Source organism: Sphaerodactylus townsendi, linkage group LG03 (assembly GCF_021028975.2).
Source record: "Sphaerodactylus townsendi isolate TG3544 linkage group LG03, MPM_Stown_v2.3, whole genome shotgun sequence".
Taxonomy (NCBI): Eukaryota; Metazoa; Chordata; class Lepidosauria; order Squamata; family Sphaerodactylidae; genus Sphaerodactylus; species Sphaerodactylus townsendi.
This window is the reverse complement of record NC_059427.1, coordinates 149,813,868-149,826,860: the sequence shown is the minus strand read 5'-3', so window position 1 is coordinate 149,826,860 and position 12,993 is coordinate 149,813,868. Positions and strand designations below refer to the sequence as shown.

Genomic DNA, 12,993 nt, shown 5'->3' with positions numbered 1-12,993 from the left:
AATAATAATAATAATAATAATAATAATAATAATAATAATAATAATAAATATTTATCCTCCTAGATAGCGGGAAATGGCCTTCCGGTTCCCAGAAATGGGCTTCTGATCCCCAGGCCAAAACAGAAGCAAGAGCAGAGGCAGGCAGGAGAAACCTCAAGTCTGTTCCCCAAAAAACGAACTCAGGGGCTGGACTGGGAAGCAGGAGGAGCCCAGGTCAGCCTGTCCCTCACAGCCCAGCTTCTCTTGAACTCTGCCTTCCCATTCCACCCCCCCCCCCCCAGGGGTCTTCAAACTATGGCCCTCCAGATGTTCATGGACTACAATTCCCATCAGCCCCTGCCAGCATGGCCAAGTGGCAGGGCTGATGGGAATTGTAGTTCTTGAACATCTGGAGGGCCATAGTTTGAAGATCCCTGCCCCAAACCATTCTATGCCCCGAACGCGATCGCCCCGCCTCTCCCCTCCACCTTGCCCCCATCACCTGTCCCTTCTCACCACGCCCCTCGCGCCCCTTCCCCCTTTCCCTGCCCCCCCTTTAGCTCCTCCCCTCTTTCCATTCCATCCATCTCCTCCTCCCTCCTTTCCCCGCCCGCTCCCCCAGCCTCATTGGCGCCCCCCCCCCCCCCCCCCCCCCCCCTCCCTTTGGGGCTGTCCCCCCCCCCCCCCCGCCCAGCCCTCCCCGGCGGCTGAGTCTCAGGGCAGGGATTGGCCAGCCGGCGAGGCGGGAGGAGACAGCGCGGCACGCGGCGCCTGGGCACCGGGCGGCTTTGGAGACGGCTGGCAGCGGCGCCTTCCAGGGAGGCGAGCCCAGGAGCGGCGGCCCGCGGCGAGCCCCCCTTCCAGCCGAGCGCCAGCCATGCCCGCGGGCACCGACGAGCCCGGCTGCCTCCTCAGCTACCAGGTAAAGAGACGGGCAGGTCCCGGCGGAGCGGGCGCGCCCTCGGTGGCGCAGCGCCCGGGCGCGTCAAGGGGAGGCAGGGCGCGCGCGGCCAGGGGGGCTGCTGGAAGGAGAGGGGTCCGCTGCCGCCGCAATGTCGCCTTCAGGCGGCCCGAGCCCCGGGCGGGCGCGAGGCGGGGGGATGCTGCCGGCGGCGCAGCCGGTTCGGGGCGGCTCACTGCGGCAGAGCCATTTGCCTGGCGCCGAGCGAGTGGAGGGGAGTGGGAAGGGGCCGCGTTGTGCGCGCGGGGAAGGATGCTGGGCGCTCCCCCCCCCCCACCCCCATCTTTTTGGGTTGCAGGCGTGGGTGCTCCTTTGCCCACCTGGCCTCCAGAGGCGTAGCTGGGGGAAATGGAGCCCGGTGCAAAAGCTGAGTTTTGCACCCCCCCTCCCATGTGGACGGCCTCCCCACGACCAAAGGCCGCCCCCCCCCCCCCCCCGCTATGACCAAGGAACAATTTTTGCACCAGGTCATCTCAAAGTCACAATCACATTATAGAACGTGCCCCAACTCACAAATCTGGGCTCCCTAGTTGAAACAACATTGGACGTGTTGCTGTTTGGGGCGGGGGGTGGTGGTGGTGGTGGTGGAGGTATCCACCCTGAAACAGCATCACTTTTAATGTTGTTTAGACTAGGGAGCCCAGATTCTCCTTTTAAATCCACTTTAAAGGGAGAATCTGGGCTCCCTAGTTGAAAATGATGCTGTTTCAGGGTCGATTCCCCACCCAGCCCACAAATAGCATCGCTTTCAATGTTGTTTGTTGTGTGTTTTCCAGGCTGCATGACCGTGGTCTGGTAGATCTTGTTCCTAATGTTTCACCTGCATCTGTGGCTGGCATCTTCAGAGGTGTATCGCAGAGAGAAGTCTGTTATACACTGTGTCCAGACTTCTCTTATTACAGACTCCTCTCTGTGATACGCCTCTGAAGATGCCAGCCACAGATGCAGGCGAAATGTTAGGAGCAAGATCTACCAGACCACTGACACATGGCCAGAACACCCACAACAACCAGTTGAATCCATCTGTGAAAGCCTTTGACAATACTTTCAAAGTTTTTAAATCTAGGGAGCCCAGATTCTCCCTTTAAATCCACTCAGAAGGGACCAGAATCTGGGGAAAATTTGAGTGTGCCTGTCAGGGGAGCAATGTTTAAGTTAGCAGTACCAAAATTTCAGGCTACTTTCAGGAGACTATCCTGATGATACCACCCAGGTTTAGTGAAGTTTGGTTCAGGGGGTCCAAAGTTATGGACCTTCAAAGGGAAGCCCCATCTACTATTAGCTCCCAATGGAAACAATGGGGGATGGGGCACCCCCTTTGGGGGTCCATAACTTTGGACCCCCTGAACCAACTTCACCAAACCTGGCTGATATCATCAGGAGTGTCACCTGATGATAACCTGAAATTTTGGTGCCGCTAGTCTAAAAATTCTGCCTCCTGCAGGCCGACAAAGTAAAAACACTAAAAAAATTTTTTAATGCATTTTTGAGGTTTTGGTGCCCCTTCAGGCATGCGCCTGGTGCATCACGCACCCCCTCGTCCCCTGGTGGCTACGCCACTGAACTAGCCCCTTCCCTACCTCCTTCCAGCATCTACCTCCTTCCAGCATCACGCAACGTGTGATTGGTGTTTGGAATATGCTGCTGCAGGAGGTGGTGATGGCCACTAACCTGGATAGCTTTAAAAGGGGCTTGGACAGATTTATGGAGGAGAAGTCGATTTATGGCTACCAATCTTGATCCTCCTTGATCTGAGATTGCAAATGCCTTAACAGACCAGGTGATCGGGAGCAACAGCCGCAGAAGGCCATTGCGTTCACATCCTACATGTGAGCTCCCAAAGGCACCTGGTGGGCCACTGCGAGTAGCAGAGAGCTGGACTAGATGGACTTTGGTCTGATCCAGCTGGCTTGTTCTTATGTTCTTATGTTCTTACCTATCCCTTCCAGAAACTAGCCTTTTACGCACTGATCTGACTGTTAGTCGCCCCCTGGGGAAAGGAGCCTGTTGTTTTCTAGGTCAGATCCCGAATAGTTCAGGCGTGTTTGGGATGGGACCAGCCAGCCCAGATTTGCAACCGAGAGTCCCTTCCTGGGGGTCTCATCGTCGCACAGTCTGGGATGATGGATCCATAATATCCAGGGCTGGAAATCTCACCTTTGAATCTGCCTCCGGCTCTTGTTTCTTGTCCCCTTGCAAGAAGTAAATATAGTGCGGCATTCAGGAGGCTTCTGCTTTTTAAGAAGCAGTGCAACAGCCTCTTTATTGTAGGGAGGATGCATCTTACAGTGCACTTTCCTGAGTCTTCCGAAGTGAGCTGGCAAGGTGGTTGATTTAAATCTGGAAAACGGATCCCCCCCTTTTGTAACTCTGGATTGTGTCCTGCTGAGTGAACCATTGCGGATGATAATGTAAGAGGAAAAGAGGCTGGCAGTGTGTGCAGCTCAGCCACAAGAGCTTACCTGCTGGGATTTCCTCCCCCCCCCCCCATCATACAGGTACCTTAGACTAGGGAGGTACCTTAGACTTGAGCCCTTCGGGGATAGGCGGCCTATAAGTTTAATAAAATAAAATAAAAAAATAAAAAATTAGCTGTACTGAATTATGCCTTTGGACCCTTAGATAAGCTTCTACAGCACAAAATATCTGCGTACACTATGATATAGAGGAAAAACCCCAGAGGAATTCAAGTGTTTGTGTTCAATGCTTTGTGACTTACTATTCGGATCAGTTCCGTGGCATATATTTTTGGTTTCATTTCTGATATACAGATCTGCACTTTATCGGAATGGCATTAATTCTGTACATTTCAAATGTTCAAAGCATTTTGCATACAATAATTCTCTCAACGGCCTTGTTAGGCAATCCAGTATTATTATTTGTGTATTTCTGATGTGCGTGTGTGTGCTGAGGTGGGTGTGGGTAGGGAAACTGTCTCGGAGAGAAGAGCCAAGTGCTTAATTTACCTACTGAGTAAATGGTTGAGATGAGTTGTTCGCTGGAGATATCCCAGGTCATAGATTTCATAGGTGACACTTAAATTTGAATTTACCTTCTGCTGTTGAGATGCATATATGAGGGACAGAAATGTACTTTTAAATGTACTCATACCTGGTTTTAAATAGTCTGATGGGCCATGCAGAACGGGATATGTTCATTTATTTCATGTACACCCTCCTTTTCTCCCCAATGGAGACCCAAAGCAACTTACATCATTCTCCATTTTATCCTTACCATCACTGTATGAAGTGGATTAGGCTGAGAGTATGTGACTGGCTCAAGGTCAATGTCAGGAGGCCTGTTATTATGGGGATTTTGATATTGCTGCTTTCTGTATGCTGGGGGTGGGGGTGGAATGGGTTAATTGCATTTCTAACTGACTTTCAACTGTCTTCTGAATGATGTTATACTGTACCAGGTGCTGCTCAAGGTCAGTGCCTGGCCATCTCTACTGTTATCTCTTTCACAGTTCCTTTTGGACACTCTTTCCCAGGATGGGGGGTGCAGGCTACTTTAACTACTGGGCTTTGCGCAGGCAAACCTCAGTTCTGGCATGACCAGAGAAGATCCTCAATACTCAATAAACTACTGTTCTTATACATGAGTTTGTTTCAGTTTTTGGGATTCTGACAGTCACCCAGCAAGCTTAAGAATAAGAATAAGAGTTTGGATTTATACCCCGCCTTTCTCTACTGTAAGGTCTAAAGGCAGCTTATGAACTCCTTTTGCTCTCCCCACAACAGACACCTTGTGAGGTTGGTGGGGCTGAGAGAGTTCTGCAGAACCGTGACTAGCCCAAGGAGGCTTCCTGTGTAGGAGCGGGGAAACAAATCCAGTTAACCACCTATGCTTCATGGTGGTGAAATCCAGTTCGCCACATATGCTTCATGTTGTGCACGATGCCTGGTACTGCAAGGGAACCAGTTGCAGGCAGCTGTGAGTATGGGCAGTCAGGTCACTTGTGAGTAGAGTTGGGAAGGACAAATAAGAAAAAGAAGAAGTTTGGATTTATACCCCACTTTTCACAACCATAAGGTTCCTTTTCCCCTTCGTCTCCCCACAACAGACACCTTGTGAGGTAGGTGGGACTGAGAAAGTTCTGAAGAATTGTGACTAACTGAAGGTCACTCAGCAGGCTTCATGTGTAGGAGTGGAGCAACAAATCAAGTTCACCAGATAAGAGTCCACTGCCCATGTGGAAGAGTGGGGAATCAAACCCGGTTAGAACATAAGAACATAAGAACAAGCCAGCTGGATCAGACCAAAGTCCATCTAGTCCAGCTCTCTGCTACTCGCAGTGGCCCACCAGGTGCCTTTGGGAGCTCACATGCAGGAGGTGAAAGCAATGGCCTTCTGCGGCTGTTGCTCCCGATCACCTGGTCTGTCAAGGCATTTGCAATCTCAGATCAAAGAGGATCAAGATTGGTAGCCATAAATCGACTTCTCCTCCATAAATCTGTCCAAGCCCCTTTTAAAGCTATCCAGGTTAGTGGCTCTTCAGATTAGAGCCCACCACTACATCATGCCGGCTCTCAAGCTTCCATGGTGGAATGGAACTTTAAGCCTCCCAGATCCTAGTCCGACAACATTCTGCCATGATGCCCCTTCACTCCTCGTGACCTCTGTGACTTGTATTTTATGTGAGGCACTGTGTTAATCCTTGACTCACTACATCTCCCCCCTCCCCCAAATTGTTTACATTTGGGAGTGGCTTCACATTTAGTCTGTCCTCCCTATACGGAACTATGTTGGAGGGGGGTAAGGGAAGAATGGAAGCACTGACTGTTTCACCTGAAGGATTTTCTTCACTACCACATAACTGTGCTCTCCAGAGCCAGTGAAAAGGTTTGGAAGAAACCATGCAAGTTTTATGTATGTTGGAAAATGCCACCTATCCACTCTTTTCCATGAAACTGCTTTAAAGGCAACAGTGGTAATTTGAAGGAGGTATTTCAAGAGGACACCAGTGCCAATCTATCTATATATATAAAAAGCAAACCGTCCGTTTGTGAGTCGTGCTCTAACTCCGAAACCACTGGACAGATTGCTTTCAAATTTTCACTCAACGTGCCTTTCCAATGTGGGCAGGTTTTCGGATATTCACATTGCTGAAATTCAATACCTGAGCCAGGTAAAATGTCTTTTTTCTGGCACACCAGGCCATGAAGCTGGTTGTGTTTAACTGTCACCCTTAGAATGTTCGTGCAGCATGTCTGTGGCCTGAGGGGTCGGTATGCCCTTACAATGTTTGCACAGAAGGCCAGAGATGAGCAGTGAAAACAGTAAATAGGTAATACTGTTAGGTAATACGAGTGGAAGTGAAACACATACACACTTTGCCGTGTGAGACGTCAGGTGGGGTCCCCCCCCACGCAGGTAACTTTCACTCTCTGTGCCTCACCCACTGCTACCACACAACACACATACTCTCATCCACATCCAGCTCATCCTCACACACCTCACTCTGCCCTCCCTCACATCCAACCACCACTTACCCACTTCCTCACCCATATTCGCCACAGCTCTCTTTTACTAAAAGCGAGCTGGAGTTTGCCTTTTTCTTCTAAGAAAATCCACGGGGTGGGGGCGAACCAACACTACCTGCTCCGCTTCTTTTGCACGTGGCCCTTTAAGAACCCAGGGAGCTGGCCTCGATCTGAGCGCCTCACTACCCTGCCTCTGCTGCCTGACTGGGATAGCCTCCTTGCCCCAGTTCTGCCTTACCCAAGCCAGGACTGTGCGTGTCAACCAGCCTCATGGACAGCGGGATTCGCACTCTGGACAGTTCTGTTGTGGAATGGCAAGGGTTATGTTATACTAAAAAAATATAACGATGTGCATTGAAAAGGGAAAGAGGGATTCCATTTGTCAACCCCAAAAGGCTATGCTGGGGATCATTGGACCTGCATGGACATCTGTGTAGGTTTGCTGACGGTGATGAGAAGGACAATTCCCACAGCAACGCGGGCCCAGGCCCCGCTAGTATGCACAATTATTATTATTATTATTATTATTATTATTATTATTATTATTATTATTATTATTATTATTTATTAGGTTTATAGACCGCCCTCCCTTCAAACAAGCAGAGCAGGGGATGGTCAAGAAAATAGCAGTGGGCCAATTTAGAAGGATGCTGGGAGACAGCATTGGAGTTCGTTTGTGAGGGCAATAGAGTTGTGATGAGGTTTGTTGTTTGTTGTAGCAAAATAAAAGTCCAGTGGTACATTAAAGAACAACAGAAATGAAATAAACAAATATATATATTGTGAACAGTGGCAATGCACATTAACAGAAGTGGGGTAAGATTCCTGAGTGATTGTTATGGGGCAGAAAATGCATGTGTGGTTTTGTGTTGGCCACTATTCTATACCAGTGTGAACATCATTTGATTAAAAATAATTTTATTAAGAGTCAATGAGATACAATGTCCAACTGAGATCTGAGGTTTGAATCCCTAGTCTGCCATGGAACCTGTCTGGGTCAGATTGTGCCAGTCACTTTCTTGCAGTCTAGCTTACTTTTCAGAGTTGTTGTAAGAGTAAATAAATAAAATGTTTACCTAGAAATAGCGTGTTTAATACATAAGGCTTGAAAACATCTTGTGATTAAATTGGTGTATATTCATGTGTGTAATATTAATGGCAACTTACATTCACCAGAGGGTTATCTTCAGCTTCGTTTCTGTACTTTTCCCTGTATGAACAATATTCACAAGCGGCACAGGTGGTATGAGTGGGGAAGGGGGGCTTCAATGCTTTTCCCTCCTAATTTTTTTGAGTCTGTGGGTACATTTAGAATTCTGAGACAGCACTGTTCGCATTACAAAATTATTGCCCCAGTTTAACTTCTGTAACACAGTGCAGGCCCTTGTGCTGTGGTAGTAGCTGTCAAAGCAAAATTTTAAAAAAAATCTACACAGCCAACCAAATCTTCAGTAGTCAGTCAGACAAAAGCCCTACCTGTTCCTACCTGCTTCCTAAAAACACTTGACAGGAGCCAGAAAAGGTACTGGTGGGCCTCTGGTCATCCGCTGGCACTATGGTGGGGACCCCAGAACTTGGGTCATCTCTGAATGTGATTTTAGGAATGGAACGCACTGCATTCACCACTGTGATGCCATCAGAGGAGTGATTATGCAACATGCCAGTGTTACTGCTTACTATGATTAAACTTTTAGTATATTGAATCATCGTATCATGTGCTTTAGCACTCTTATCTTGTTCATCCTCAGTTAACCCATGAAGCTGACCCCTATTGTTTTAGAGATGGGGGGAGTGATGCTGAAAGATGGACAAAATTGGCAGATGCCTCCAAAAAGTGGGCGTACTAAGGCACTCCCACAAAGCTACCCGTTCCCAAACAACTCATGTCTCTACTTTACTGCAGTTTTGGCCTTTATAGCTATTTGTGGATGTGATTTTCCATGTATGTTTTGGTTTGTTGGTCTGATTTCTTATGCTTTCCTTTAGAGGGGGGAGGAGGAAGAGGCAATACCAAGTTGCTTCAGTAATAAGGACTCAGGAGACTCCTTACTAAAAGCTCTCTGAGAGATCCTCAGGGCTCTGCGGCACCAGCTCCCCCTGCACAACCAAGAAGGTGGGATTAATTGTCCAGGATAAGCTTGCAAAAGGGCATGGGAATAAATGGAAGTGGGTGGCAAAATGACCTTTTGAAAGTCACATGAATGACTGAACCTCAATTGCCACCCACACCTTTCAGGTTTCAGCATAAACCAACATGCTTGATAAAATAAACAAGCAGTGTTCCTTCAGTTGCAGTTAGAGAAAGGCATGAGGATTCAACTGAAAAGGAAGAGCAAAACAGGAAGCCTCCAGTTTCATACAAGGGGGCCCAGGTAACAACATCAATCTATGGACAGGAAAGAAGAGGGAGTGATGGCGGCAGGCAAGGGGATCCCCCCCCAACCCCATTTTCCATTCTCTCTAAACTGAATCAGCAGTTGATCAGTTTTATCGGCCATGCATGCATCATCTGCATGATACGAATAGCACACAGGTTCTGGGGCTTTAAATAGCACAGTGTGGAGACTCTCTTGAGGAAAACACTCAATGTTTCTTTTGGCAACAGCATTGTGTCCTCTAGGTTCAGCCTTGAAAAACAATCCTTGCCTGCTGTAGTCCCAGTCATATTGCCTGTTTCTTTGTGAGCCTCTTCCTTTTCTCCGTGCATGGGCTTTCTTTGCTGTACTGCACTTGTTTTAGACGCTGACTTGTAAAAATTTGCATTCCGTTGCTTCTCATGTCTTCTCTTTAATTTCCCTTCATTCTGCTTTTAGAGCGTTCTATTCCTTTGACACCAGTCTTTTAGTCAGACCAAAGGTTACACCTGATGATCTCGTTGTCCCCAGATTTTTCTATCACCCAGTCCCCCTTGCTATTGGAAGAACATTTCAAGTCATTGCAAGGCAGATACTTAAATTTAGTATGTTTCTTCTTACTGTGCCTTTCTCTCCCCTTAATGATTATTTAGAACAGTGGTTCTCAACCTTCCTACTGCCATGACCCTTTAATACAGTTCCTAAGGACATAAGAACATAAGAACAAGCCAGCTGGATCAGACCAGAGTCCATCTAGTCCAGCTCTCTGCTACTTGCAGTGGTCCACCAGGTGCCTTTGGGAGCTCACATGCAGCATGTGAAAGCAATGGCCTTCTGCGGCTGTTGCTCCCGAGCACCTGGTCTGTTAAGGCATTTGCAATCTCAGATCAAAGAGGATCAAGATTGGTAGCCATAAATCAACTTCTCCTCCATAAATCTGTCCAAGCCCTTTTTAAAGCTATCCAGGTTAGTGGCCATCACCACCTCCTGTGGCAGCATATTCCAAACACCAATCACACGTTGCGTGAAGAAGTGTTTCCTTTTATTAGTCCTAATTCTTCCACCCAGCATTTTCAGTGTATGCCCCCTGGTTCTACTATTGTGAGAAAGAGAGAAAAAGTTCTCTCTGTCGACATTTTCTACCCCATGCATAATTTTATAGACTTCAATCATATCCCCCCTCAGACGTCTCCTCTCCAAACTAAAGAGTCCCAAACGCTGCAGCCTCTCCTCATAGGGAAGGTGCTCCAGTCCCTCAATCATCCTCGTTGCCCTTCTCTGCACTTTTTCTATCTCCTCAATATCCTTTTTGAGATTCCTCATGTTGTGGTGACCCCCAACCCTAACATTTATCCATTTTACAGATGGAGAACACTGATGCAGAGAGTCTTAGACGACCGCTGTGACCCAAAGGGTCGCGACCCACAGGTTGAGAACTGCTGCTTTAGAATGTAAGCCTGGTGGAAGGATTTGGTTGCTTTTTGTTTTTACATCAGTGTTTCTTTAAATATACATTGTTTATTTTTAGGTGCTTAATAAATATTATTGTCATCTCACATTATTCCCATTTCACAGATCGGGAAAACAGATCCTTGGGAAATGAGATTGTGTGTATATGGCTGAACATAGTATAGGAAACAGCATTACACCAAGACGTTGGTTCATCTTACTCAGTAGTATCTGCTGTGATTGGTGCCAGTTCTCCAGTTCCTCAGGGGAGGGATTCTTCTTCTTCTCAACAACAATAACAACTTCATTTATAGCTGAGACTCAAGGAGGATTACAAAATTGTACATTCTGCTGCTGTTGATAGAGAGCCAGCATGACGTGATGGGATCTGGGACACACGGGCTCAAATCCCTTCTCTGCCTTGGGCGAGTCACATACTTTGGCGGATTCCGCACGGGCCAAAAACAGTGGTGTGAAAATTGGTTTAAAGTGGTGTAAATTGGTTTAAAACAGTGAAAAAGGGTTTTCACACCATTTTCACATTGCTGTTTATGGCCCATGTGGAATCTGCCTTCAGGTGAACATACTTCACAAGGATGGAGGGTCCCCATTGTGAAGAAAGATAGGGTCTCAAGCTAGCATGCAAGCACACATTATCCTAGCTTGGATTTTGATGTTGAGATTGGTGCACCCATGTCAGCCCTCCCCTGTTAGCACATGTGTCCACAAACCCCTTTCAAAGATATCCACTATGCCGGCGGTGTCAAACTCATTTGTTATGAGAGCTGAATATAACATAAATGTGACTTGGTCAGGTGGGGGCTGCCTTGGCTGGTGAGCCCCCAGCAGACTCCCCTGTCCAGATCGGCACTAAGGTGGGTTGGCTTCCTCAGTCTGAGAGGGCTTATCAGGCCCATGTACCAGCTGAGGCAAACTCCCCCAGCCCTGCACCCAGTGGTGGAATTCAAATGATTTAACAACTGGTTGTTTACAATCACCATTTAAACAACCGGTTCTGCCAAAGTGGCGCAAACCTGCTGAATCTCACCACTTCCTGCACCCGATCTGGCCTGGTGAGCTCTTCAGGCCAGATCAGGGGTGTGGGGGAGTTGCCTCAGCTGGCTCTTAGGCCTGATAAACCCTCCCAAGGGGCCAAATCTGGCCCCTGGGCCCCATGTTTGACACCCGTGCCCCCTATGCAGCTCAGTTGGCTGCCCTGCCCATTTTGCTGGCATAAGTCCGTGCCACCATGGATTTATGCCATGGCGTAGCAGCAGTAGCATAGTGGTTAAGAGCAGGTGCACTCTAATCTGGAGACCCGGGTTTGATTCCCCACTCTGCCACTTGAGCTGGGTAGTCTTATCTGGGGAATTCAGATTAGCCTGTGCACTCCCACACATGCCAGCTGGGTGCCAGTGGGCTAGTCACAGTTCTTTGGGGCTCTCTCAGCCACGACCACCTCACAGGGTGTTTGTTTGGGGGGGGGAGGGCAAGGAGATTGTCAGCCCCTTTGAGTCTCCTACAGGAGAGAAAGGGGGGAGGGGGTATAAATCCAAACTATTCTTCTTTAAAAGCTGGTGTTCCCAGGCTGAAGGGCCTCAGGAAGCTGACGTTGAGTGGCATTTATAGCAGTGTAGGGGGTCACACCACAAGCAGAGCCCTTTTGCCCTAGGCCCCAAACTCAGGATTGCGCGGCAACTATGCGCTTTCCCCTCACGGCTGAGCAAAAGCAGTCTGCCCTCAGAAACTTCCTTTCGGGATTCTCTTGCAGGACTGTGCTGTGCTAGTTCTCTTTTTAAAAATGAAGCACTGTTCCCTTCCGATGCTGAAAATTATTTTGAAGTGCCCACAGCAGTACTTTGATCTGGAATGAGCCCGCTTGCTTCTACTTTCGCAAGCTGAGGAGAACTGCTCTTGCTTTTAGCAACAGCTGCATGGATTTCAGGTTTTTAGAGGAGTTCTGAGCCAGCTGGGCTTTTAAGTTCTTGGCAAGGACTCAAAGCTGGGCTGGATTCTCTCTCATTCTCTCCCCCCCACCCCTTTTCATTTAGGTACCAATTTAAAGGCTGCATTTCCAAAAGCCGCCAGTGAGCTGCTATTGTGTCCTGTCTGGCCAGCAGTTGAGAAGATGTCAACGTATTGAGCGAAAGTTAAAAGTCACAACAAAATGAGCCGCGGAATCAGAACTGTTTTGGAAAACCTGCTTTTAAAATGGGTGGTGTTCTTTGCAGAAATTTCACTGGCAAAAGCAATAATTTTTTGAAAAGGCGGGTCTTGTCTAGAAAAGACTCACCTGTTCCGTTTAGAACAGACACGCGTGGAAATGAAGCGGCTAATAACGGCCTTGGCCACATGCATCACAGATGGGGTTGTAATCATTTTTTTCTCTCCTGCTGCCTCGTGCCTTAACAGGAACTTGGCATGAAAAAATAAGCAGGAGAAACGTCTTCCGAGACTTCATGCCAGAAAAAGTTCACATGACTTACAGTGCATTTCTCAACAGAGTTATAGCTTCCTAAGTCTACTGAAGTAAGTGGTTTTACAGTGACAACCCTTGGTTTAGGATTGCACTTTCAATGTCTTAGTGTTCGGTTGTTGCCCAGGTCACAGGAACAGGGTCAGAACTAAAGAGGTACAGGGCTAATCAGGAAATTTCTAACGGTCGAACACTATTATCCTTTTGCTCCTGGTCTCTCTTGATGATAGATTTTGTACATGAGGGAGCAATATACTATACTACCATTTCCCCAACTACAACCCCTTC

At 47.9% G+C, this 12,993-nt stretch overlaps 1 protein-coding gene across 1 annotated transcript in view; it reads right to left on the bottom strand.

Moving 5' to 3' along the window:
• Positions 1-858, bottom strand: part of QARS1 (glutaminyl-tRNA synthetase 1) — a 28,494-nt gene extending 27,636 nt beyond the window's left edge. Inside the window, exon 1 of the mRNA XM_048487486.1 lies at positions 715-858. Coding sequence (XP_048343443.1) covers positions 715-858 — 144 coding nt within the window. The remainder of the gene's footprint in view (positions 1-714) is intronic.
• Between the last annotated feature and the right edge of the window lie 12,135 nt (positions 859-12,993).